Source organism: Pelophylax lessonae (genome assembly GCF_965119305.1).
Source record: "Pelophylax lessonae genome assembly, chromosome: 1".
Lineage (NCBI taxonomy): Eukaryota > Metazoa > Chordata > Amphibia > Anura > Ranidae > Pelophylax > Pelophylax lessonae.
In genome coordinates this window covers 785,465,030-785,492,891 of record NC_138768.1, presented here as the reverse complement: position 1 = coordinate 785,492,891, position 27,862 = coordinate 785,465,030, and the positions used below count along the sequence as shown (strand labels likewise).

Here is a 27,862-nt window from a genome sequence, read left to right as displayed (position 1 = left end):
CTTTCATTCAGGTGGTACGCCAACTGGCTCCTCCAGTAAGGTCCCCGGTGCCTCAGTGGGACCTCAATTTGGTATTGTTGGTTGTTCAAAAACCGCCTTTTGAAAATATTTGTGAACTTCTTCTGCTTACTTTGTCACAGAAGGTGGCCTTTTTGGTGGCTATTACTTCTGCACGCAGGGTGTCCGAGTTGGCTGGGTTGTGCTACGTCCCTGCCAGTTGTTCCTAAGCTTGTCTCGGGTTTTCACCTAAATTAAGACATTGTGTTGCCTTCCTTATGTCCTAAGCATGCTAAAGAATTGCCTTACATTCCCTGGATGTGGTTTGGGCAATCCCGATGTACCTGGCGGCAACTGAGGCGATTCGGAAATCGGATTCCTTGTTTGTCCTTACAGAGGGGTCTCGTAAAACGCAGGCTGCATCTGCTGCAACCTTTCCAGATTGATCAGGCCTATTCCATCAAGGGTCAGGTTCCTCCTTTCCCTGTTAAGACGCATTCTACAAGGGCAATTAGTGCCTCCTAGGCCTTGCGTCATCAGTGGTCTAGGTTTGCAAGGCGGCCACCTGGTCGCCTGTGCACACATTCACAAAGTTTTACAAGGTGGATGTACTATCTGCAGATGCTGCTTTTGGCTGCAAAGTTTTGCAGGCTGCTGTTGCAGAGGCTCCTGCCTCTTGAGGGTGTATTTTTATTTGGTAGGTGAGCTCCAGTTTTTCCTGGTTGAGCTCCTGGTTTATCTGGGTGGCTATGTTTAGCCCTTTTGGGAAAATAGGTTTATTGCTTGGTTTTTTCCCACCCACTACTTTGGGACGTCCCAAGGGTCAAAGATATGGAGCTGTGTCCGTCAATGAGCGAAAGAACTGGATTTTTGTCTTGCCGTAAAATCCTTTTCTCTGATGTCCATGGACAGACAGCACCCACCCCTCTGTTGAGTTGGGTTATCTATTCTTCTGACACTGCTTATTTAACAAAACTGAAGTCCCATAGCAGGAAGTGGGAGTATACCCCTAGGACTGCCCTAAGGGCATAGTCAATTTTTTTTTTTTTCCACCTAGTATCCTACTTTTATGGAGAGCAGCATAACCCAAGGGTCAAAGAAGATGTGGCGCTGTGTCTGTCAATGAACATCAGAGAAAATTATTTTAAAAAGGTAGGACAAAAATCCAGTTTTAGTGAACTCAAAATAAAATATATTTCTAGAAGGCCCTACAATTTAAGGCCACATTCACATGACCAGATAGCAGCAGCCAGGGGAGGCTGCCAGTAAGAATCAGTAGATTGTGGTTGTAAACATTGCCTGCACAGAGTTGCAGCCCAGAAGATTTCTACAGAGGTGTTTAGTCATTTCTGAATGCAGCAAGCTATCTGCAGATAAGCAGTGTGAATGTAGCCCAACAGAACACCTAAATAGCAAAAGAATGACCAAGGAGCTACATAAAACACATCCAGGATAAAGCTCTGGATACTAGTGGGGCTGTAACAATAACTATGAACATTGTCTACTATAAAATCTGTCCCTGTCAGAAGACAACAGCTCAGCAGGGGAGATCGCTGTAAGAGCATCGCATAGTTAGTACAGCGTCAGTTTTTTGGTTTTATTATTAGTACAAACGATTAGTGTGTACCAGGCTTAAGAAATATATTAGAGAAGTTACCAAGAGACCATGAGTAATGTTAAATCAGAGAAGTAGCAGGCTATTGGAAGCTCTGCTTCTCAACTCAACCCCCTGACCTCAAAAGTGATTCACTGTCCATGGGAAACCCAATACAAACCATAGCTGGGCTTCATGGAAAAGTGACATAGAAAAAACAATTGTGAGATTGTAGTATCTAAGTGCAAAGCTGGTAGAGACTTGCCTCACAATACTCTCAATGGTAATTACACTAAATCTAAAAATGGGCCACTTCTGAAACAAATATATATTTTTGTGTCACAAAAAGCAAATTTGCACATTTAGAGAAATGGTTTATCAAATGGTAAAACAATGCCCATGAAACATTTCTTAACACTATAGACTAATTTCCAATTATTCTAACAGAAACAGAGTTGTTAGAATTTTTGTAATTAATATTTGGTATGCTAGCACTGCTTCAGGCTAGAGTCCTGTGAGCTCAGGCTGCATTATGACGCAACCACAAACTGGGCTCATAGGAAATGAGCAGAATGACAATGACTGTCATTCTGCTGAAGGACAAACTGAGCTGAGGAGGAAGTTTCTGGAGTTTACCAAGAGTAACTGTGTGTATATATATATATATATATATATATCACCCTACAGGTAGGTGCTAGGTAAATGTATAATGGGCTTTGTCTGCCTAACAGCAGGGCCATGATTTCCAGGTGTGTCTGAAGGGGGGAGTCTCCCCACAGGCTCTGCGAGAGGCTTCTCATAGGGCAGTGGAGGAAACCCAATCATGGATACATTCAGGCTTGCAACTACCCCAGAAGACAGATTCTGCCGCAAAGGATTCTGGGAGTGGGTATAGGTTTGAGGGAGAGCATGACCCATTGTCTTTGGCAGGAAGCAGTGTCCCAGGAGGGAGAGGTCGGCTGTCTCTCCTCCTGTCAGTGAGGAGGATGTCTCGGGTGCTGCTTGAGAATCCAGAGAGTGCTGAGTGCCGAGAACCAGCAGAGAGCGAGAGGGGTCCAGTCCCAGGAAAGCTTACACAGGTCCTGAGCACTGAGGAGTGCCCCTGGGGGTCTGCCTAGAGTGAGTGGGGACCACTACGGAGAAGGTTCTAGGATCCAAGTATCAGCTAGCTGTAAAGGGGGTACCTAGTCAGAGGACCCTGAAGCGGTAAAGGGGGCGTCTGCAGTTTGGGCCCTGAAGAGTTAATGCACAGTGTGAGTGCATCAGTTGAGAGTTGCAGCCATACAGGAATACACAGCAAGCTTCCTCAAGCCAGGGCAAGGCTGTAGAGAGTAGTCAGTGACTTTGCAGTGCAAGCAGTGTCAAATGTTCAAGGTTCTACAGTCCTGGATCTGCTAGACTTAAGTCGGGGTTCCAGCACAGCTTTCAGAGATACAGTGTGTTCAAAAAGTTAGTAAACGTTGGCTAGCTTCAAGACAGTGCTAACGGGCATTTTTGCTACAAAAGTCCCAGAATTTTACATAGTCGAGCCAAAGGAGTATCCCATTCATTCCCTTCTCCCATCCCCTAAAACTACAATAAAATATACACATATCCTTTTTTTTGGTGGGGAACCTGTAAAGCATTGCATCCATGATCTGGTGCAATGTCAGGCTCCTTCAGACTGCTGTGTAGCTGTCTGCCCGTACCTCCAATACAGGCAGGCAGTTATTGAATGACAAGATGATCAATAAACTACCTAGAGCACTCATACGCACCCCGGTAGTTCATTGATAACTGCAAGCAGAAGCCACTAAGGCCGGCAGTGTTTGTAGTTCATTCATTCACAGAACTCTGTGAATCAATGATGCAGCCATGTGGGCGGAGCTGCGCACGGCTGAGCGCTTTTTGAATTGTGACAGTGGGTGCAAGGAGAAAATCCCTGACCCGCTGTCATAGGAAGGGAAGGGATTGGGGGGAGAGCAGGCAGATGCTGGACAAGTTACACCCTAAAATATGGATGCAACATGTTCACAAAGGTGAACTTATCCTTTACAATAGCGACAATTTTAGTTTACATATTTTGTGCTGCATACTACCAATAAAACTAGTTAGGGGGACATGAGAGCTTTCTGCTATAAATATCTGCAAAGCACACCCTCTGCACAAATGTATAGCTTTTTTTTTTTTGCCTTTTGTTTTTTCTTTATTAATCTCTAAAGTTCAGCAGGTGTGTCTTATCAGCTGTTCAATTTATCCTAAGTAACATAGTGACCACAAACATTCCTGATGCATAGTTTACCTTAATGTTTTTCAGACCCCTCTCAAAAAGAACGAGCATTTCAGACAGCTTGTTGTCCGAGTGTACATTGTACACGGTCCGGCTACGTTGCTGCAGCAGGCCGATGATGCACTCGTTCTCAATCTGCTCATGCATCTTAAACTCCTTGAATGTCTCATAAAGGGACTGCAGAAGAGCTCGGAAGTCATTGTTGTTGGAAAAGTTGGTCTTGGAAAGCTGCAAGAGGAAATAGAACCACAAGAGATTAGTTGTGTTCAAATAGCTCATCACACAAGTTAGGAGTACATTACAGTTCAGATGCTTTTAATAATGTTTCTACAAGCAGAAATGTGTACAAAGGAAAGCATGATTTATAGAATATGATGAAGCAGTAGTTCTTTCAGGTCTTTATTAGTGCCACACTTTTTTGTAATCAAAGTACATATATCCACTAGGAAAAGGAAACCTTTCAGTTCCACAGAGGACCAATTCCTAATGTTTTTTAATAGTATCCCAACCTTTCTGAAATGGATGTGAACACAGTCCACTAAAATATCATTACAGGTTACTGCACCCTGTGCATTTCTTGACTTTCTGAATAAGCTAGAGCCCAGGGCCACATTCATACTACTTTGAAATCATGCTACTTGAATGTAAAATGTAGCAAAAGCTAAGGGGGGGTGGGGGGGTGTTTCAGCTTTAAAGCGGAGTTCCTCCCAAAAAAGTGGAACTTCCGCTTTAAGGCCTCCCGACCCCGACATGCCACATTGGGCATGTAATTTTATTTTGCATTTGACAGGTACCTGCCTACCCTTCTCCTCTCTCCCTACCTCCCTGCAATCTTCTGAGACAAGTCACGCCGGATGACGGAAAGCCCAGGAGGCCCTAGGCACCCTAGTAGAGTGTGCCTTGACAGGGAAAGGAGGAACCTGAGCCCTGATGGAATAGGCCTGAATCACCATCCATCTGATCTACTTGGAAATGGTCACAGAGGAAGCGGACAACCCTTTACAAGGCCCATCCGTGAGCATAAAATAGTAAGTCTGACTTCCTGAAAGACTCCATAGCTGCCAGGTACACCCTAATTGCCCAGACCACATCCAAGGCATGCAAGGAAATTTCCTTCAGATGTTTAGGCCTGGGACACAGGGAAGGCAACACAATGTCTTAATTTAAATGAAAAACAGAGACAACCTTTGGAAGGAATGATGGACAGGGACGAAGAACCACCTTATCCCTGTAAATCACAAGGTAAGGTGAACAGGACAACGCCGCCAGTTCCAACACCCTGCGGGCAGAGGGGATAGCCACTAAAAAGGCCACCTTCTGGGACAGCATAAGCAGGGGAATCTCCCAAAGGTTTTCAAAGGGAGGCTTCTGGAGAACCGAAAGCACCAAATTGTGATCCCAAGGAGGCAACGGAGGGAACAATGTCGGACACCCTGAAGATCGGTACGCACCAGGGAGTATGTGGCCAAGGTCATTGGAAGAAGACTGCCAAAGCCAACACCTGGCCCTTGATGGTACTCAATGCCAATTTCTGGTCAACCCCCCGTTGAAGGAAGGTCAAAATCAGAGGCACGAGAAGGAGCGAGGATGAATCCCAAGAGACTCACACCACACAATGTACAACTTCCACGTACAATGGTAGATCTTCCTAGAAGTAGATTTCCTAGCTTTCAACAGGGTAGGAATCACCGACTCAGATAAACCCCCTATTCTTTAGTACCTAGCATTCAACAGCTAAGCAGTCATAGCCAGCGACTTTAAAGCAGGATGGAGGATCGGTCCTTGGGACAGCACACCCTCCCCGAGATGAAGCTTCCAAGGAACGTCAACCAGTGGCACCAGATCGGTGTACCAAGTCTGGCAAGGCCAGTTTGGAGCCACCAAGATGACCAGAATCCCTTTCTGCGATCCTGCGTAGAAGTCTTGGCAGAAGATTGAGACGAGGGAAGGCATAAATCAGACGATACTGACCCCACTGGGCCACCAGCGGATCCCTTGACCGAGCCACAAACCTCTGCACCTTTCTGCTGAGCCAAGACTCCAACAGATCCACCTCAGGGGTGAAAGGAGAGTGGAGTCTGTATAAGGCGCTACCTGTTTGAGCAGTTTTTAGCCAAAGGGGATAATATCCCCCACACAATTGTGTATGCACTAAAAAGATTATCTCAGTGAGTGGAGTGCTAAAAAGACTGGTGAAGGGGGTGAACTGACATGCACCCCCTAGAAATAACACGCACAGTGCAGAATAAATATAAATAACTGCTCATATAGATAAAATCATTGAATAAAAAAAGTGCACAAAGTGTCATAAATATTTATTGCCTGATGGCGGTGCCAGTGAAAATCATACAAATATACAGTTGTGGTGAACAGCGGTGTTTATAAATAATATCACTGACAATAAGCAAGATAAAAAAAATAGACTCACATTCAGACCGTCCTTTTATAGCTGATGTGATCGGTCCGAATGCGAGTCTATCTATACTTACTATTGTACATTGATTGTATACTACACCATTGGGGTCCCTGTCTATCTGCTTGAGCACCACAGATCTGTCACATCGGAGGGAGGCAGCTCCCAGCGTGGCTCTTTTCAAGCTGAAGGAACTCCGGACCCACAATCTCCTCCTCTGTGGCTATCTACACTATACATCTGGCCCAGAAGAGGGTAATAGGGTGAGAGTGTTACCCATTGGTTTCACTGATTTAGGCACCTTATTCACCATTATCTCACCTTTTAAATCACCCATACACAGTTTTATTGCACTTTAGGGTGTTTTTTTTTTATCTTGCTTATTGTCAGTGATATTATTTATAAACACCGCTGTTCACCACAACTGTATATTTGTATGATTTTCACTGGCACCAGGCAATAAATATTTATGACACTTTGTGCACTTTTTTATTCAATGATTTTATCTATACGAGCAGTTATTTATATTATTTATTCTGCACTGTGCACTTTATTTCTAGGGGGTGCATGTCAATTCACCCCCTTCACCGGTCTTTTTAGCACTCCACTTATCACTGAGATAATCTTTTTAGAGCGTACACAATTGTGGGGGGGATATTACCCCCTGTGGCTAAAAACTGCTCAAAGAGGTAGCGCCTTACACAGACTCCACTCTCCTTTCATATATTGCACCCCTGTTTCAGGGGTGGGTTTGTGGCAGCTTACACCTGTATGTACATACTTCTTACAATTAAGATATTCCATAGCGCTGGTCACCTTCGTTTCCCACCTCAGGGGCGCCCGACCGAAGACAACTGATGAAACACCTCCGGATGAAGGGACCACTCCCCTTGATCCAACGCCTGCCGACTGAGGTGATCTACTCCGGGGATGTGTATGGCGGAGAGGGCTGGAACAAACCGTTCTGCCCACCTCCTGCCGGCGGAAGAAAGGTACTCTTTTGTGAGACCATTTAGAATGTCATTCAGGTCTCACTCACAGATACAAGCATGTGGTAAAAGGCCACTGCAATTGGCCCTTTAACCCAATCTGTGATCAGCTGTGTCCCAGTGACAGCAATCACACAGCGTGCTGCAGCAGGCGCGACCACAGGATGATGTCCTATGATGCCCTCCCAGAACTGGTCAGCCACACTGTATTTTTCATTCGGCTATAGCACAGTCAGCAAGCAGTTTAAATTATTTTAAAGTATTTTTTCTTTAGCAAGCTGTGTGGACATGCTCCCAAACGGAGCTGTGTGCATCCATAGACACACACAGCGCGGCTTGCCTCCCCATCCCCTTGCAGAGAATGCATTAAAGGTAATAAAACACTTGACTTGAGAACCACTTCCATATTCTAGTAAACTTTGCTTTTCTATGTGAACTTTCATCTCTTATCATACAAGTAATGGAGCCCATGAAGTAGTATCAGCTTAAGATAAGCATGAGAGATGAGAAAGCTGAATAGGCAATCATTCCTGCAATTAAAATTTGTATTCTTGAGAAATTAAGCTGTCTGTACGTGGATTTAAATTGAATTGTATTCATGAACAAGCTTGTTAGAAAATTTTCCATTTAATCAGCGCATGCAGCCAATGGGATGCAGCACTGATCAGCATATTATGACAGCAGGGGAGTCCCGCTGTCAGAATACAGACACAGCGGCGTGGATTTTCCCATCCACCTCAAATGCGTGGATGGGGAAATCGGCACAGTTTTTTTTTTTTTTTAAACTTTCAGCTGCATGTCAGAACAAATGACTGTGTAATTTAAAGCCAGCTTAAAGCTTTTTTTTTTTTTTTTTTAAACAAACATGTTATACTTACCTGCTCTGTGCAAGGGTTTTGCACAGAGCAGCCCCGATCCTGCTCTTCTGGGGTGTCCCAGGGTTGCTTCTAGCCCCTCCTCTTTATCGGGTCCCCCACGGAGAGCTGCTTTTCACGGGGGCACTCGTCCAAGCGCACTCATGAGTCATACTGCTGCGTCCATTGACACAGACAGCAGGACTCGGCCCCGCTCGTGTCACTGGATTTGACTGACAGCAGCTAAAGTCAATGGCTCCTGCTGCTATCAATCTATCCATTGAGGACCCAAGACAGCTGCTGGAGGTGCTGGGCTCATGCTCGTCACTGGAAGGTTCGGGTTCAGATAAGAATAAACGGGGGATCTGGGAGACAGTGGCAACCAAGAAGGTTTTTCACCTTCGATAGAATGCATTAAGGTGAAAAACCTTGAGACTTTACAACTCCTTTAAAAGGTGGAGGAGATTCTAGAACAATAAAAGGCAACATGATTTAATTTATATACTCACCATATCCCGAGATCTGCCATTTATTTAACAGGGAAACAAGACACCCTCAATTCCATACACACATGGCCCGGCAATATACTAAACACAATTCATACTTTTGTTTTATAAATAGAGACCATTGTTTACAGCTGGAGACTGCACTACTTTCAGTCAGCCTAGTGCTGAGAGGAACAGTAGAACACAATCACTAAGTCCCGGTTCACACTTGTGCGACGCGGGAAGGCTGCGAATTCGCAGCCTGTTCCCGCATCGCAAACGCACATCTGGCAGTTCACACTGCCATATGCAATACGCAGGGGGTGTCAATTAAAAGTTGACCCCCCCAGTTGCGATCGCAGTGCGATCTGCAAGTTCGCACAGAATCGGAGAGCACTAGTGTGAACCACCATGCGATCCGATTCTGCTGCGGATAAAAAAAAAAGCCTCATGTGCGAGTTTAGTGCGGATGCGGTGCGAAATCAGCCATACAAAGTGTATGACTGAAATTTGCACCGCACATGAGATCGCATGTAATTTAGGAGCAGTGCGCTCCAAATTACATGCGATCTCTGCGACCGCACTAATGTGAACTGGGGCTAAAGCCTCATTCACATGGACCCATACAGCATGCAAATAGTTTATGCGTCTGGAGCAATGTGGAGCCGAGAACAGGCAACTTGGGCAAGTCAATAGATGCAGCAGCTGCATAGACCCATTCGCATATCAGAGTTTGACAGGCCTGACAGTGCATACCCCAAAAACAGACAGTGTACATTCGCTGTCATGCCATTTTTTTTACCACGCAAAAATACTAAAAAAAAAAAAAAAATCTATATTAAAAAGTGCACATCTTTCTAACTGTGTCTTGTGTCTGTATTATATTTATATATATACCGCCACAAACTCCATAAGAGCCGCTTCACACATATGCAATGAAAGCGCACTGCTTTGCAAATCACATGTGACATCTGTGCGATGCGAATTCAGCCATACAGACTGAATGGCTGAATCTGCATCGCATTTGGACAAAACTTGCATAGGACCCTTCTCTGGGTCCTCACCAGAATGGAATCACATGGGTATGCGATCCGATTCCTGTCCGAACTGACAGTTCGCACTGCGATATGCAAACTGATCTGGGGGGTTTTGTTAACTATGTATTGACACCGCCAGCGATTCAAATATGGCAGTGTGAACTGCCTGCAAGTTGAGTGCGATGCGGGAACCCGCAGTGGATTTGCAGGGTTCCCACATCGCATGTGTGAACCGGGACGAAATATTACAAAAATAGAAGCGCAGGAGAGGAGAAAAAGATACAGGACCACACACATACACACTCAGAACCTAAGCACAGGACCTGAAGGTGGAGGCGAAGCGCTCAGGAAAGGAATGAGCGCTACAACAACACATCAACCAAGCTCAAACTACAGAGTTACAGATATGCAGGAAATCAGTGCTGTGCATAAAATGCAGATGACAGCTATTGCGAAAACACAGCGCACACATATAAACAAGGCCCTAACTGGAATTCACACGCAATGGCGTGCAGGTTACAAAACAAAGATATTTCATCTGGGTGTGCCAAGCCATTAATGTTTACAGTTTTAATCTGACCAGGCATAAATTAATACTGTTTAATTGGAACCGGTGAAAATAAAAATATGTAAGATGCTAGTGATTTGTTTTTAGAAATATAGGTTCCAAAGCAATAAGTTGCTACGCGTAAGGCCTGTAAGGGGAGAAATGCATCAGTATTTGTGTATTGGATCCTTTTGTATCCCTATGGGTATGAAAAAGATGATTTCATGTGTATTGAAAAGCCGGGTGCTGACCTTTTGATTTGTGAAAGTTGGGTTGACAGCTTGTCACGGGTGGCGTTTGCTGCATTCTAAATGGAATATAGGTGTTGTAGCACTATATCTTCATGTCATGGACTTTCCAAGGCCATAAAGTAGAAGCTCGATCTAAACCTAATCTAATCTCAAACCTGTTCCCAGCCCCATGCCAAGACCTATACTAGCAAAGGGAGTGTGAAAGGGGTTTATTAAAAGGGTGTATACCTATTTTAAGGGCACTCCCGGCCGGTCATGTGATCAGCTCCCAGCGCTGGCTTCAGAGGAACAGGCGTGCCAGCCAACTGATGCCCTATAGCAGTGATGGCAATTCTTGGCACCCCAGATGTTTTAGAACTACATTTCCCATGAGGCTCACCTGCACTGCAGAGTACATGAGCATCATTAGAAATGTAGTTCCAAAACATCTGGGGTGCCAAGGTTTGCCATCACTGCCCTATAGCAGGGATTCCCAAACTACGGCCCTGCAGCTGTTTCAGAACTACACATCCCATGAGGCATTGTAAAACTGACATTCACATAGATGACTAGGCATGATGGGAATTGTAGTTCCTGAACAACCGCAGGGGCATAGTTTGGGAATCCCTGCCCTATAGTATGCCTATTGGTGACGTCACCACCAGGCATTGCAGCTGTTGTCGCCAATCTCTCGTCTCCCCTGAAGCTAGCCACTGGGGAGATCACAAGACCGGAGCAGAGTGCCCAGGGAACAGATAAGTATACACACATTTCCTCTACAGGCTTGTTAGTATAGGACTTAGAATGGGAGTGGAAGCAGGTTTAAGATTAGACTTCTACTTTAACCTCCCTGGTGGTCTGATTATGTCAGGATTTCTGTGCTACATGCGGTACATTCTTTTGCATGGAATCTGTTTTACATTTTAAAACTCACCTTCCTCTGCCATCCCCTGCTGTCCTCCTGCTGTGTGCTCGGCCAATGCCGGCACCTGTCTTCAGGTTCCCTTCCCTGCGAGCGTTGCTAAATACACTAAAATGACATGATACAAAACTGTGATCCTAACGGATTACACTGTATCATGCCATTTCACCACAGGATTTCACCTGGTAATTTTTCCAGGGCCCTGCCTGTACTTTTCCAGTGCTTTGTGCCTGGAAAATTGAGAACGGCCATGGCGTCCAAAAAGCGTTTTTTTTTGCGCAAAAGCACTTTTAGACAAACTGGAAAACAGTGACAGCGAAACTGAGTTACTTGAAGAACTGAGCGATAGCGATTAGTGGAAAAATTAGTCATCAGGTACAGAAAGGGAGGACAGCAACGATTCTGATGTCTCTTTCTGGCGTATAGCTCAGTTAGAAATTCTGAAGAATCATTTGATATACTTCCCAAATGTCACAAGCTATGTGCCAGAAAAAGACATCAGAATCATCTGGCGTTACTTTCTGTACCTGATACTGAATTTTCCCATGAATCAATATCGCTCAGCTCTTCAAGTAACCCCATTTCGCTGTCACGGTTTTCCAGTTCGTCTAAAAGTGCTTTTTGCACAAAAAGAATGCTTTTTGGACGCCATTGGCCGTGCACAGAGCGGTGAGAGACTGAGGATGCCGAGGGATCACAGGGAAGGTGAATAACATTGCGGGGTAATCCCGAGTGTGGCTCGGGGTTACAGCTTTTGGTACTGAAAGTAACCCCGAGCCACACTCGGGAATACCGCTAAGGAGGTTAAGTTATTAAACGACCCAGGACACGCAAGCAGCCGAGTGAAGCCTGAAAACAATGCATCCAGCTTCAATCACCACAGGTATTCGCTGCCCATGAAAACAGTCATGAATAGCAAAGGGCACTGACACACTTTCATTGCAATGTTTTTGCTTGGTGGTCACAGCTTTACACGCACATAGCCATCAGAGGTCTGTCTCCTTAGATGTGTTGCATACGCCCTGTTTCTGAGAAGGTTCCGGCCTTTACCATTCTTTTTTCCAACCTTGTGCAACTTGAGCGCTTTACAAAACGCACAGGACTGTGCCCCCGACACAATTATATTCTACAATATCCCTTTATAAAACTTTACTGAAAAATCAACCTTACTGATTTGTCTGCTAGATAGATTTGTTTTCCTGTGGTAGACATATGGGTTTTGGAATTTGAAAGATTACTCAGTCATCACTTCCTTCCGATGTCTCAATTTTGTACATTGTGACATTATTTCCCATGAATAAGTTTCCATGGACTTCGTATCACTTGCAGCTGTCTGTAAAGGTTCTCATTTATCTAGGTCCACTGTATAACTAGTAGTAGTAGTCATTTACATTAAACAGAAATTTTTTAATGTTGAAGCAGTTTCATAGTTTAAACAGTTTTAAAGTAGCTTAGATAAGATGAGAAAACGTCTTCAGCATTACAGAACTAATTCAGTTCAATGTTACCACTACTAGCTATACTTGCAGTAGTGTGCTTTGTTAAAGGAGAAGTTCAACTTTGGGAACACGTTACACCTGTTCTTAGGGTGGAAGATGTAACATGTTCCCACTGCTGCAGCCCGTGCCCTTTACTCGTTCTCCCTGTGACAGCAGTACAGGGAGAAGTTCCCCTTACTAGCTGTCACTTTTAGGCCTCATGTACACTGCTACTTGTAAACGGCCATTTAGGAGCAGTTGGGCGTTTTTTTCAGAAGCCCCTGAACTCTCCTCTATGTTATCTTATCTGTCCATGTACACTGGGTCGTTTACAGTCATTTATGCCTCGTTTCCACTGAGTGGTACGGTACGGTTCAGTACGATTCGGAACGAGCCATTAGAGGCAGTTGAGTTCAGTGTCGTTATTTGGAAAGCAATTATTTGCGTTCAGGATGTTCAGAACGTGTGTTTACCAGCGTTTCAAATGCAAAACGTGACCGAACGCGATCACCCATGTTTAGCGCTTGCGTTTCTCCATTTTAAAGGGGAATGATTTTTTGACCTCTAAAAAGGGATCTGAGCACAAACGCCCGCTAAACGCGGCTGCAACGGACGCTTTAAACGTCCTTTAGATAGCTGTAAAATTCCAGCGTTCAAAGGACTTTTTAAAACGTCCCGTGTACATGTAGCCTTAGAAAACAGTAGGGCTCTGCCCACATGGACGCATAATTCATGCACAGAGCTCTGAATGAATTTACTACAAGTCCCAACATCCTTTGTGGATGTCACCTGTCCGTTTTTAGTTTTCAATGAAATACCACAGCGCTGTGGGCACCGTGGTAGTCCATGGATTCTTCCTGTCAGAATGCATGGGTGCTCTCATATGAGGTATGAGCAACCAGATAAATGACAGGTCTGCAGATCTGATCGCTGGTACAATTCTTTACGGGCTCCTGCAACAAAGAATAATAAATGCACATTTTTTTACCTGCAAAAAAAATGTGCATTTATTTTTTTATTTTTAAGTTACCTTATACTTTAAGAAGAATAGTCCTTTTGATTGTAAGCTAAAAAGTGGGACTGGACAAATCTTCAAAAAAAATGGGAAGCCAGTTCCAAAAACCAAGATAGATAAGATATTTGTACCAGAAACAAATCACAAAGCCCTCACTGTGAAAACAACTTTACACTTTATAAAATCAGAAATAATGGCTAGTAAAGAGAGCAAAAGGGTTGAAATCATGTAACTATTCTTGAACTATGTCACTGCTGCAGGGGGGGATCACTGTAAGAATCATGAGGATTGCCTGCCAGATCATACAGAGTGGGGATCTCCTGCTGAGACAGCTGGTATATAAAACGCCGGCCGCTGTTACACAGCACACCGGTCCAATGCCAGTTCAGGAGGCTGGACTTTGATAGAAGCCAGGGTTTCATATACAAACTGTGTCACAGCGGGAGATCCCCACTTTGTGATCCGCCAAGCAATCCTCACGATTCCTGCTGCATCGATGGGCACTGATGAAGCTGCACTGATGAGGTTGCACTTTTGGGCACTGTCCACTGCCAAATATCAGTAGGAAGTGTTTCCACCATCCCTGCAAAGTTTCATTTTTTTATATCTTATTTTCAGTTTGATGTGTATTATATGTGATGTTACATATCACAGAGACCAGTATTGTGGCGATAGTTTACTGAGATTTCCATACATTAGAGGGTTCCACCATTATTGTGTTATTGATTTTTAAGTTAGCTCTGCATATTTCTCATTTCTCTTTTTTTTATCATGCCGACATTTACTTGAGCCACATGCCGATGTAAAGCAGCATGTCCTGTCTCTCTCTCTCTGTGCGGCTAGGAATGTGCTCATATACACCATACAAGGGAGAGAGGGAGATATAGATTAGAGCAGGGGTCTCAATCTGCCAGCCCTCTTTTTTAATAAAAAGGGAAGAAGTCATGCGGTGTCCCTAAAGTGCAGAGTGCAGCTATCCTGTGGTGTCACAAAGGAGACGGGGTTCCCTGTTGTGTGTCAGTACATGTGGAGAGGCATCCTGCGGTGTCAGTTGGGGGGGGGGGGGGTAAGGAGGTGTGGAGGAGAGCCCTGTGGTGTCACAGGGGTACAGGGAGGTATCCTTGCAGGGAGGGGGGAGAGCAGAGTCCAGCCCACACATCATGCCACAACACACCATAAAAAAAAAAAAAAAAAGTTTGACATGTCTTGGTAAAAGATGTTAACCATCTTCCCACTGACCATCACATTAATGCATCATGAGTTGTAGAGATTAAATAATCCCCTCAACACTTCAAGGGTTAATTGCTCATCAAGCTGAGGCGATAGAGGAAAAAGCTTTAATACTTCCCTTACGCCTTGCTCCAGCAAGCTTCTAGGGTAGAGTTGTGTGCTGCAGACCCTTGCTTTCCGGACTATTGGTCATACATTGAATAGAATTAGTGTGACTTCTGGCTGGAGCACCTTAGAGAAGTGGTTTCAGGAGACGATAACACAAATGGAGGAAGCATGTGAAGGATTAACAAGCATTTAACTCTTGCAGTTAAGGGGGTTGGGATGGTAGCACTGCAAGGGTAATTCCCATAGCTCAGCTTTAAAGATTCTGCTTTATCACAATGTTAAATACACATGCAGGCTCAGATTGCTGAAGTGTGCTTCTTTGAAGAGGACCTTCACTCCAAAACCAGACTTCAATTTACTGAAATCCACCCCCCTCCGAGCCACAATGCCAATTTCTTTTCCCTGTTTGTTTGCCTCTCTCTTCAGCTCCACCCCACCCCCTGCCTCCATTCTTGCTTAGGTAATACTTATGTCTCCAGAAGTCTCTTGGGATGTGCATGTCAACACAGCAGGAGGAGGGGGAACCTTGCAATGTGTCATCAGGAGGCTGGCTGCCTGAACCAGGAAGAGACAGCAGCCTTCCAATGACATCAGAAGTGAAGATGGCGACACAGGACCCACCAATGCCAGATTTCCCAGGCGTTTTTTTAAATTTAATAAAGCCATAATTTATTTAAACATATAGAATGTTTAAATTGAGAAAATTTACAATTTGAAGAAAAATAAGGTCATTTTAAAATTGAGGGCAGCAACGTGTCTCGAAAAAGATGGGGCAGAGCCATGTTTACCACCGTCTAGCATCCCCTCTACTTTTAACAACACTGTAAACATTTGGGAACTGAGGAGACCAGTTGCTGGAGTTTTGGGAGAGGAAGGTTGTGTCACATTCTTTCCTAACATAGGGTTCTAACTGCTTAAAGCGGTAGTATGTTTTTTTTTTACCTTTACCTACAGGTAAGCCTATAATAAGGCATACCTGTAGGTACAATATCTCCTAAACCGGCACGGTTTAGGAGATATTTGCAGTGTATGCAGCCGCTCAAGACAGCGGCGCATGCGCTTCTGAAGGTCCGGGGGGACCTTCAGTTTTGCTTGCCGGGAGCTTGCCGGAAAAAAATCACTCCCATGCGCATGCGTGGGAGTGACGTCATAGCGGCTCGGGCCAATCACAGCGCCGGAGCCGCCGAACCCGGAAGAGACGCCGAGGGATCATGGCAGCGCCCGCAGCGATGTCCGGGGGTCCGTGTCAGGGCTTCGTTCTAAGGTAAGTAATACATAATGAGCTAGTATGCGATGCATACTAGCTCATTATGCCTTTGTATTGCAGGTTTTTTTTTTTTTGTTAGCGTTTTTGGGTTTACAACCGCTTTAACAGTTGTGGGTCTTTGTCTTATTTTTCATTTCAAGATGCACCAAATATTTTCAATTGGTGAAAGGTTTGGACTGCAGGCAGGCCAGTTAGGCACCTGGAAAATTATAGGACAACAGCATGGCTCCATAGTAGATGAAGTATGTGGTTTAGCATTGTCCTGCTTAAATATGCAAGACTTTCCCTGAAAAAATCATCTGGATGGGAGCATATGCTGCTCAAAACCTGAATATATCTTTCTGCATTGACGGAGCTTTTCCAGATGTGCAAGATACCCATTCCATATACACTAATGCACCCTCATACTATCAGAGATGTAGGCTTTAGAATAAGAGCGTTGAGAAGCCAGAAAGACCCTCTTCAGTCCAGAGGACACGGTGTCCACGGTTGCCAAAAAAAAATGTCAAATTTTGAATCGTTTGACCACAGAACAGTTTTCCACTTTGCAACATACCATTTTAAGTGACCTTTGGCCAGAAAAGATGGTGGCATTTCTAGATCATGCTCAGACATGACTTCTTCTTTGCATGATAGAGCTTCACCTTGCATTTTTGGATGGCATGGCAAACTGTTAACAGACAGTGATTTTTGGAAGTATTCCTGAGCCCATGCAGTGATGTCCCTCACAGAATCTTGCCCAATTTTAATTCAGTGCTGTCTGAGAGCCCGAAGATCAGGGGTATCCAATATTGTGTTTTAGCCTCGCCCCTTGCCCAGATTGCTGAAATTTCTCCAGATTCTCAAATCTTGTTGAAAATATATACTGCAGATGATGATAGATTTAAAGTCTTTGAAATTTTATGTTGAGGAACATTATTCTGAAATGGTTTGACAATTTTTAGATGAAGCTTTTCACAGACTGGTGAACCTCCATCCATCATTACTTCTGAGGCACTAACTCTCTAATATAAATTACCTTTTATTTTTTTTCCTTTAAATGGTAGATTTTCTCATTTTAAACATCGATATGTTTTCCAATTCTCATTATGAATAAAATAAGCAGGTTTATGAGATTTTCAAATCATTGCATTATGCTTTTTCACGCACGAGTCGCGATGCCCTTTCGGAACAGTCCTGCTGTCTTTGGGGACCTGTGCGTGTTCAAGAAGGGGGAGGGGTGGGGGGAGGAGCCGGACATACTTGAAGATTGCCACAGCCATCTTACCTGGAAGTGAGAGCGGGTATCTGTCAAAACCAGGTACTCCCAAAACTGCAAACATTGGGCAGTGGAGGGTGCGAACAAGTGGAGTTTCCCCTTTTAGGTGCAGCTTCAAGTTGATCCATCGATCACAGTACAGCCAGCTGTTTTTTTTCTCCATCTGATCACTGCTGGTGGTGGTGATCATTGTATTCTGCTGGTGGGGAAGGGATTCCCCCACTAAGGGCCTTTTCACACGGGTGCTCCGTATGTCCGCAAATCATCCTATTTTTTGCGGATGATTTATGGACATAATGTAAGTCAATGGCATTGCGGATGTCAGTGGAATACCATCCGTTGACATCCGATTTTCTTCCTTTCAGTTCTGTTCCGCTTTTTGGAACGGAACAGAACCCTATTTTTCCTCCGTTCAAAAAACAGAAATGAAGCAAAATCGGATGTCAGCAGTGTCATCCGCTGACATCTGCAATGCCCATAGACATACATTATGTCCGTATATCATCCGCAAACGGATGGGATGATGTGCAGACATACGGAGCGGATGACAGAAGTGTCATCCGCTCCGTGAAAAAAAAAAAAAGTGCCGGAGCGGATCGCAATGCGGTCCGCTCCGTGTGAAAGAGCCCTAACACTGTTAGAGCCGGTTCACACTGGGACGAGTCAAAGTATCCCCAAATTTGAGCCGCCCCGTGCAGCACGACTGCAAGCCGCTCCGATGTCACCCCAAAGTAGTGCAGGACCCTTTTTCTAAGTTGGAGCGACTTGGGTCGCTCAGATTAGATGGGTTCCATTGCACAGGATGGAGCACGTCTTGTCAGGTGACCAAGTCGCCCGACAAGTCGTGGCAGTGTGAACCAGGACTTAAAGGGTGAAATCAAGCGATTTTCTTTGCTTCCACCTGTGGTTGTATGGCCTGCTTTAGGTTAGGATCACATCTCAGTGTTTTGCTTATTCATGTGAATGGGCTGCTGTACCTGCGAGAAACGTGGGGGGGGTAAAAAAACATCCCCAATCCTTTTCCGAAAAACGCACCTGTGGGACAGCCGCACAGTAACGCACCACTATGATTTCACAGACCTGAAAACACGCTGCGTGGGGGGGGGGGGGGGTTACCATTAAAGTAGAATGGGGCAGCCGCAGGTCTGCTAAAGGTGTGGCACATTTTTAGCTGCGGGTATCTGTGGGAAGACGTATTGGTGTACATACGGTCCCGCAGACCGCTGGGTTCACATATTTGCAGGTCAGGAAGGTTTGCATAATCCATACACGTTCCCATCCCACAGGCAAAACACACCGCTCTTTGCAGACGGGGGGGGGGGGGTGCAATTCATTCTTAATGGCACCCCCAACAGATCAAAAACACAGCATGGATTCTGGTGGTGCGCAGAAATGAATGGGGTTCTTTGTGGCAGCGTTTTTAGAAAAGGTTGGGTACTTTTTTGCGCCCCCCCCAATATGAGCCTAGGACTAAATGACACAGCCAGTAGACATATAGGAGATTGTACAGTGTATGGTCACCTTAGATACACCTTTACAGAGGATTTCTGTGATGACCTGAGGGGTGTGTGAGCTCTCTGTATGTACAATAAGAGCAATGTATGGCCACCTATGGCCTGCACCCCCTCCCCCACCATAACACACACACACCTCCCCCGTACATAGCACCGTTCCCTCACCTTGTCACAGTACCGCCCGACCAGCTGCTTCATCCTCCAGTGCGGCCCGGTGAACACATCCACCTCGTCCGGGAAAGGAGCCATTCTCCACTCTCCATACAGAGCTCTGCGCGTCCGGAGTCCTCAGGCGGCCCACTAAAGGCTCCAGCGATGCTCACAGGAATCCACCACAAACAGCAACAACCCTCCTCCTCATTACAAGTGCGCAACTACGGCCTAACACCCTCTGCGCACGCGCACCTTCCCTCCCCACCTCACAGCCAGGCCGTCCACATTGCACAGCGCATGCGTGATGTGAGAAAGCGTCGTCTCCATCGCCTCACCACGCATGCGCGCCTCTCTCTGTGGCCGCGTGCTGGTCAGCTCCTTCTGCCACGCCCACGTGACGTACTGGCTGTGCTCCATAGTGCGCATGCGTGCAGTTTCAGTGCTGTGGCATCATCCCTGGTGTGGGGCTCAGTGTGCTAAGAAAAGCGCCTAATCCTATCCATAGGCATTAGATGGCTGAATGTTCTGATATGAGCTACTGATTGGAGCAATCATCTATAAGGGTTGGTTTACGCCAGAAAAACACACTCCAGGTCCGTTCCGGATGCGTTTCTGCATGCACGGTTTTGACATGTTCTGGTGTGTTTTTGATGCATTTCCAGATGCCTTTTCTCTTCGTTTTTCAATATTTTTACTGTACTGGGGTCTGGTGCGTTTTTAATGCTTTCCGGAGCGTTTTTGATGTGTTTTACCACAGTTCAGTGCAGGAAAAATGCAGCATGTTTTACTTTTTTTTTCTGCTGACTGCACTGGTGTGAACTATGCCATTGGAAACCATATGACCTACTTTCTATGCGTTTTTGATGCAGGAAAAAAAAAACCGCACTTTACTACGTGTGGTGTGAACTGGCCCTAAGGTGGCCACATCTAGTGATATGTGATTGATCTGGATATGTGTGGTCATAACCAAGTAATCTATTATGGAATAAAATATTTAAAAACAAATTTAAATAAATAAAACTCACAATTACTATTCTTTTATTACACAGGATTTATATAGTGCCCACAGTTTGTACAATGCTTTACAATATAAAGGTAGACAGTACGGTTACAATATAATTCAAGTGGTTTAGGAGGGTCCTGCTCATAAGAGCTTGCAATCTAATAAGGAGGGGTAGATGGAACAAAAAGTGGGATGAGCTGATGAGAAAATTAGAGGTTCAGTCATTAGGTGAAGGGGGATTGACCTCCGTGAAGAGATGAGTTTTTCGGGATCACCTAAAAGTTGACGGAATAGGAGATAGCTGGACAGATTGGGGTAGGGTGTTCCAAAGGATAGGAGAGGCTCGGGAGATGTCCTGGAGATGAGCATGGGAGGAGGATACTGGGGAGTTAGAGAGCAGGAGGTCTTGGGAGGAGTGGAGAGGACAGTTTGGGTGATACTTGGAGACAAGATTGGTGATGTAGTCAGGGACAGAGTTATAAATGACTTTGTATGTTGTTATTAGTATTTTGAATTGTATTCATTGGGCACCTGGAAGCCAGTGGAGGGATTGGCAGAGAGGGATTGCAGACACTAAGTATAAAGTATATGTTGGTCATTCCTTGGTTATGGTCATTTTATTCCTGTAGTCAGTTTCCTTTGCATGCAATAATGTGATCAAGCTTCTATGTGATTTTGTGTGGTATATAAATTCTCTGTGAGTTTTCAATAAAGGGTTTTTTATTTTTTTTCACCCCCCTACACTGTGTTCCGACTAGTCACTGGGTGGGCTGCGGGATTACTTATCATTCTGTTACCGGGCAAGGGAAGCTTATACGATGGACATACTCCTCTTGAGTAGCGGGGTCCATCACAGGTACTAAACAGGGAATCCTCAGCAGAAGTATAGTCCTGGATGGCCAAAGAAAGTCTCTAGGTCCAGTAGGGTGGTACTCACTGTTTCCTGAATACTGTCTAGCTGTCTGCAGTATCAGTCAGTTCTGTACTTGGATTGCCTGCGTCCTGGATCCTTAGAAAAGCTATCTGCACTCTTCAGGAGGCTAGGCCAGAGGTCCCCCAGCCAAAGCAGAAGAAAATAATTATTTTAGCTCCAGGCGCACTCCCAGGGATACCACAGCCCTCAGGCTGAGTCTTATCCCCCAGAAACAAGAAAGTTCTGTTCTGGGCCCCAGCCTATTTATACCCCTTTCAGTCCCCTGCTGGACACCCACTGCACTGACCAGGGATTGGCTGAAGAGGCATTAATATGCAGGCCACGGTCTGTTTTCTTTCACCCACCATATTTCATAACACAGTGAGATGCAGGGAAAAGTACATGAGCCTGCACCAGCAGAATTCAGAACAGGCACTATTAAAGAAGAGCTCCAGTTTTTCACACCATTTACATAGTTCCTATGTCCTTCACTAACCCGTGAGGCCGCTGGATGTGTTGTAAAAAATGTATGTAGCTGCTGCTACATATAGCACACAGCACTGTGTTCTGGGTGCGAGCAGAGACTTCCTGCCTCATACCTGAAACACAGGAGAGTCTACAGCAGCTCATCAATGAATATAAAGCTTTCTCTGATTGGCTGAGTCAGAGGTGTGACATCATCAGCCCGCCTATCTGACTCAACCAGTCAGAGGAAGCTTTGTATTAATTGATAGAATACTGTACTGTACATCGCTCCCTCTGAATGGCTAAGCACCGCTGCTGTAGACTATCCTGTGTTCCAGGTATGAGACAGGAAGTCTCAGCTTGCACCTGGAACACAGTGCGGTATGCTATATGTAGCCTCAGCCACATACAGTTTATCCTGCACATGCAGTGGCCTTACAGGTTAGCGAGGGAGATAGTCTATTAGGGCCAACTTGGCCCAAACAAATTGTGTAAATTGTATGTAAACCTGGAGTTCTTCTTTAAACAATTGCTGTTCTCCCTGACAGCCTGACTACAGGGAGACCAAAAACTAAGTTTAAACACTAGTAGCCTACTCGGGCGCTTCACTTGGGTTTAGAAAGAGCAAGTTGGTCCCCACTGTACTTACCTCCGTGGGTAATGAGCTGTCAATGCCTACGCAGCCGGTGTAGCAGTCTTAAGATTCGAAACCCATGCACTTCTACCACTTCTTTCTGTAGGAATTCTGGGACAGATCAGATTTTCTGTTTTGGCACTGACCAATCAGAATCGCTCTGATCCATCCCAGAAGTCCTGCAGAAAGAAGGGGGTCAAAGAGCAGGGATTTCAAATCTCCCCGCTACTACAACGGCTGCATTGGCACTGACAGCTCGTCACTCACTGAGGTAAGTACAATGGGGACTGGGGCGTGGGGGTGGTGGGGAGGGTGTAGGGTGTTAGTTTACCTTTCTGTTTTACAATTTTCTTTACAATGTACACTGAGCTGCATATGCGCTATGCCATCCCAGCATAACCAATAAAGATGGCAGATGATCCTGAACCCAGAAGAAGACCTGGCAAAGATGATGGTACAAGCATGGAAGTTCACAGACGTCACATCTCTTGAAGCGAGCTATAGTATAGTTCCACTTTAGGTTCCTGTGTCAGTGGGCTTGTGTCAATGAGGATAATATATCTAAAAAAACTTTCTTAGGATTTTGCCAAGAAAAGAGATTGATTACTAGTGCAAAAATATAAGGCAAGTGAGGACAGCCCTGCCTAGTTCTTCTCCTCTCTGGTATAGGGCGTGAGAGAGAACTAATAGGAAAAACTCTAGCCATGGGTAGAAGTACATAATCTGTACCCATTTAATGAATTTCCAGTACCTCCCACATATATTCCCATTTGATGCTAACAAATCTTATGGCAGCGTTGAAGGTGGGATTACTCTGATCTTATGGGCCATACACACTATACAATTTACTTTAGATTTTTCCTTCAGACTTACCAAAACCATATAATATGAGGTCAAATCTAAACACTTTCAATTTGTACGCAATCAGGCAGGCCCTTGCACTACATAGTTGAAGGTAAATCTAATGGAAATCTACCAACAAAAGTTGTATAGTGTGTATCCAGCTTCATATTTTGCAGGGTATATTGAATGTTAATGAATACCCTTTTATTATTAACTGCCATCAATCCTGTTGGGAATAAATCCTGATTAAAAGTAGGCTACCAATTTAAATATAACTTTAGATAAACAAAGAGCTAAAGTTTTAGCTATATTTTATGAATATATGGTTATATGGTTTTAGCTATATTTTATTAATATATGGTTTTAGCTATATTTTATTAATATATGGTTAGCAGTGCAATGGGTTGGTAGAAGTCTAGCTAGAGAAGGACTTTATCAGGCTTTGAGATTACCACTTTATTTGCTTCATATATAGCTGCTGATTGGATGCAGTGTATGCAGAGAGTAGGTGAGTATGGCTAGGAGATAGACCTCCGTTGGAAGATCATCTGCACAACAAGCTTTGTTTGAGGACAAAGAGACAAGGGCTTCTATTAATTCAGAGTGAGATCAGAGTCTAAATGGTCTCTGTGATCTGGAGTCAATTCAGGGAGCATTATATTATCCAAAAGGGAACATGCCTCTGCGCTTGCTTTGTAAGTTTTGGCTGAATCTGTAATTTTTGCATCTGTCCATGAATATCCATTACAGACATGCGATCTGCATGTCTGTAACGAACAGTTACGGAAAGAGGCAAAAATAATTGGATTTTTTTACTTACCGTAAAATCCTTTTCTCTGAATTTCGGACACAGCTCCATATCTTCTTTAGACCATTGGGTTATGCTCCTCCCATCAGGAATAGGACACTAGGCAGGAAAAAGCTTTACCACGCCTATGAGGGCTGTCCCTGCAGGCATAACCCCACACACTCTGCTACAGCCTCTAGTTTCGTTGCAAGCAGTGTTTAGAAGACAAAAAAAACCCATTTACTCAGAAGCAGAGGGGCGGGTGCTGCATCTGTCGAACTTCAGAGAAAAGGATTTTACGGTAAGTACAAAAATACAGTTTTCTCTGTGGTTCATCGACAGACGCAGCTCCATATCTTGTTTAGACCATTGGGATGTCCCAGAACAGTATTTTCATGAGGGGTGGGAAGACAATGCAAGAAGAACGTAAAAGTAGCCAAACAGGTAATATGGAGCTCAACCAGGAACAACTGGAGCTCACCTAGAAAAAAACATACACCCTCAAAGAAAACAAAAAAGATTTTTTTTAAACTGCAGCCTGCAAAACATTGCAGCCAAAGAGGCATCCAAAGATGCAAACACATCAACTTTGTAGAATTTTGTGAACGTATGAACAGACGACCAAGTTGCCGCCTTGTAAACTTGCATCACTGATGCCTGATGGCGAAAAGCCCAAGAGGCACTCGGCACCCTAGTAGAATGCGCCTTCACAGAAAAAGGTGGAACCTGACCCTCCAGTGATTAAGCCTGAACAACCGTCTGCCTAATCCAACTGGAAATGGTCACAGCAGACACCGCCAATCCTTTACAAGGTCCCTCTGTAAGGACAAAAAGAGCATCTGATTTTCTGAAAGACTCAGTGGCCGACAGGTAAACCCTGATCGCTTGCACTACATCCAAAGAATGTAAGGCAATTTCCTTGGGGCGCTTGGGCTTGGGACAAAGTGAAGGCAGCACAATGTCTTCATTCAAATGAAAATCAGAAACCACCTTAGTGAGAAAAGACTGATTAGGTCGGAGTGCCACCTTATCTTTGTTAATCCCCAAATAAGGTGAGTGGCAGGACAATGCCGCCAATTCAGACACCCTGCGGGCAGAAGTGATAGCCACCAAAAAGGCAACCTTCTGAGACAATGAAAGCAGAGAAATCTCCCTAATGTTCTCAAAAGGAGGCTTTTGAAGTACAGATAATACCAAATTCAGATCTCACGGAGGTAGCGGGGGTCGTCTTGGGGGAGCCATATGGCTCACTCCCTGAATGAAAGTGCGAATCAAGGAATGCATAGCTAACAGGTGTTGGAAATATATATCCAAAGCCGATGCTTGGCATTTAATAGTGCCAAAGCCAACCGCTGTTCAACCCCTTTCTGCAGAAAAGCCAAAACCCTAGCAACTGAAAATAAGTGAGGGTGCACCTTCAGCGATTTACACCATGAAATGTACGATTTCCACGTATGATTATATATCTTCCTGGAAGTCGACTTCCTAGCCTTCAATAGCGTAGGAATCACAGAGTCACAGAGTCAGAAATTCCTTTATCCCTCAACACCTGGCTTTCAACAGCTATGCCGTCCAGCGACTGTAAAAAAAACAGATGGAAGATTGGACCTTGAGACAACAGATCTTCCCTGAGACGAAGTCTCCAAGGAGCATCGGCGACCAACCTTACTAGGTCTGCGTACCAAGACCAGCGAGGCCAGTCTGGAGCCACCAGAATGACCAGAATCCCTTCCACCTCTATCCTACGTAGAAGCCTTGGCAGGAGTTTCAGTGGAGGAAAGGCATAAATCAGCCGATACCGACCCCAAGGAGCCACCAGTGCGTCTGTGGCGTCAGCCAGAGGATCTTGAGACCTGGCCACGAACCTCTGCACCTTCTTTTTGAGACGAGAAGCAAACAGATTGACCTCGGGTGTACCCCACCGGACACACAGGAGGCAGAACACCTCCGGGTGTAGGGACCACTCTCCTTGATCCAACACCTGACGACTCAGGTAATCCGCCTGACAGTTTTCCACACCTGGGATGTGCACAGCAGAGAGAGCTGGAACAAACTGTTCCACCCAGGCCAGAATCTTGTCCAGCCCCCTGGCCACCAAGACACTCTTGGTGCCCCCCTGGTGATTGATGTCTTCCACAGCCGTGGCATTGTCCGATTGAATTGGAACAATCTTGCAGATGAGTTGTCCAGTGACTCAGACAAAGCTTTATTTCTCTGAGCACCAAAATAATTATTGGCAGTTTGGACTCTTCTACTGTTCAGGTTCCCTGGGCACAAAGCTTCCCCAGCACCCTGCCCCAGCCCGACCACCGTCCAAAACAACAGGAGGAAGAACTTGCCCTGGCATAGTTCTGGTGAATGAAGTCACCATAACAGAGCAGATCTTGTATTGTGGCTCACCCGAATCAAAGTGTCCAAGGACTTTGGACCCTTGTTCCATTTGACAAGAATCTCTTTTTGTAAAGGTCTTGTATGGAACTTAGCAAACGGAACCACCTCAAAGGTTGACACCATCAGACCCAAGGCCCGCATGCAGTCCGCAGAGAGGAAAAATTGTTTGCCAACAACAACCAGATCGCCCCCTGCAGCTTCTGCAGCTTGTCCAAGGGAATATAGACTCTCGCCAAAGCTGAATCCAGAGTCAGGCCCAGATAATCCAGTCTCAAGGAAGGTATCAGGGTTGATTTCTTGAAATTGATGTTCCACCCGAACTCCTGCAGGGAGCTGACAGTGATCGTCAGGTCGCTCATCAGGGCTAAATGAGAGTCTGCTCTCAATAGGAGATCATCCAGATACCACAGTACCGCAATCCCCCATTGGCACAGCAATGCCAACACTGGAGCCAGTACTTTGGTAAACACCCTGTGGGCCAAGGCGAGACCAAAGGGTAATGCTACAAATTAATGTTCTTCTGTTACAGCAAAGCGAAGAAACCACTTTTGGCCAGCATAGCTAGGGATGAGTAGATATGCGTCCTTGATATCTATGGAGGCCAAAAAGTCTCCCTGGTGTAGTGACGCCACTACCATTCAAATGGATTCCATGCGAAACCTCTGTACCCGCACTAAGCAATTCAGAGCCTTGAGGTCCAGAATTGGATGCACTTTGCCTTCTTTTCTGGGCACAGTAAACAGGTTTGAATAAAAGCCTTGAAAGCATTCCTGAGAAGAAACTGGCACAATCACCCCTTGTGACATCAGATCACCTCACGTAGATTCCTTAACCTGTCTGGAGATAGGCGCAGATTGGACGGGAAAAATCTGTCCGACGGATGAGACCGAAATTCGATCTTGTATCCTGATTGGATCAGTTTGTGAACCCATTTGTCCTGATTCAAGGAAGTCCAAGGTTCCGGAAAGAAGCAAAGATGTCTCCCCACCCCAGAAGTGGGTGAGGGCGCCCCTTCATGCAGATGAGGATTTGTCTGCAGATCCAAACTGGCCGGTCTTTGTTTTACCTGACCATGACTTCTTGGAACTCCCAGAAGACCTGAATGGCTTTCCTTTTTCTTGCGACCCAGAGGTTCAAAAAAGCCACTTATGAGCAGTGAAGGAAGGCCTTGCCCTTTGAGAATAGAGGAAGAAGTGTACTCTTCCCACCCGTAAGGCCTTTGATCAACATCTACTGAGGATCCAAACAACCTCTCCCCCATAAAGGGAAGATTTTAACCACACTATGCGTCTAATCGCAATCCCCACTGCCGACACTCTGGCCACATCCAGAGACAGATCACACATGAACACCAGGGCTTAAGCCATCTGGTCCATTAGTTCCAGCACAGCTGGGGGGAGCTGTTCCGCTTCCAAGTTACCTTTTAATAAGTTAACTCATTCAAAAACCCTCTGTGACACCATGAC

At 45.1% G+C, this 27,862-nt stretch overlaps 1 protein-coding gene across 1 annotated transcript in view; it reads right to left on the bottom strand.

The window, feature by feature from the left end:
- The window catches only part of FBXL5 (F-box and leucine rich repeat protein 5), a 79,759-nt gene extending 60,154 nt beyond the window's left edge, over positions 1-19,605 (bottom strand). The window contains exons 1-2 of the mRNA XM_082265288.1: positions 19,373-19,605; positions 3,873-4,088 (exon numbers count right to left, since the gene is read on the bottom strand). Coding sequence (XP_082121414.1) covers positions 3,873-4,088; positions 19,373-19,456 — 300 coding nt within the window. The 5' untranslated portion in view covers positions 19,457-19,605. The remainder of the gene's footprint in view (positions 1-3,872; positions 4,089-19,372) is intronic.
- Positions 19,606-27,862: the final 8,257 nt, after the last annotated feature.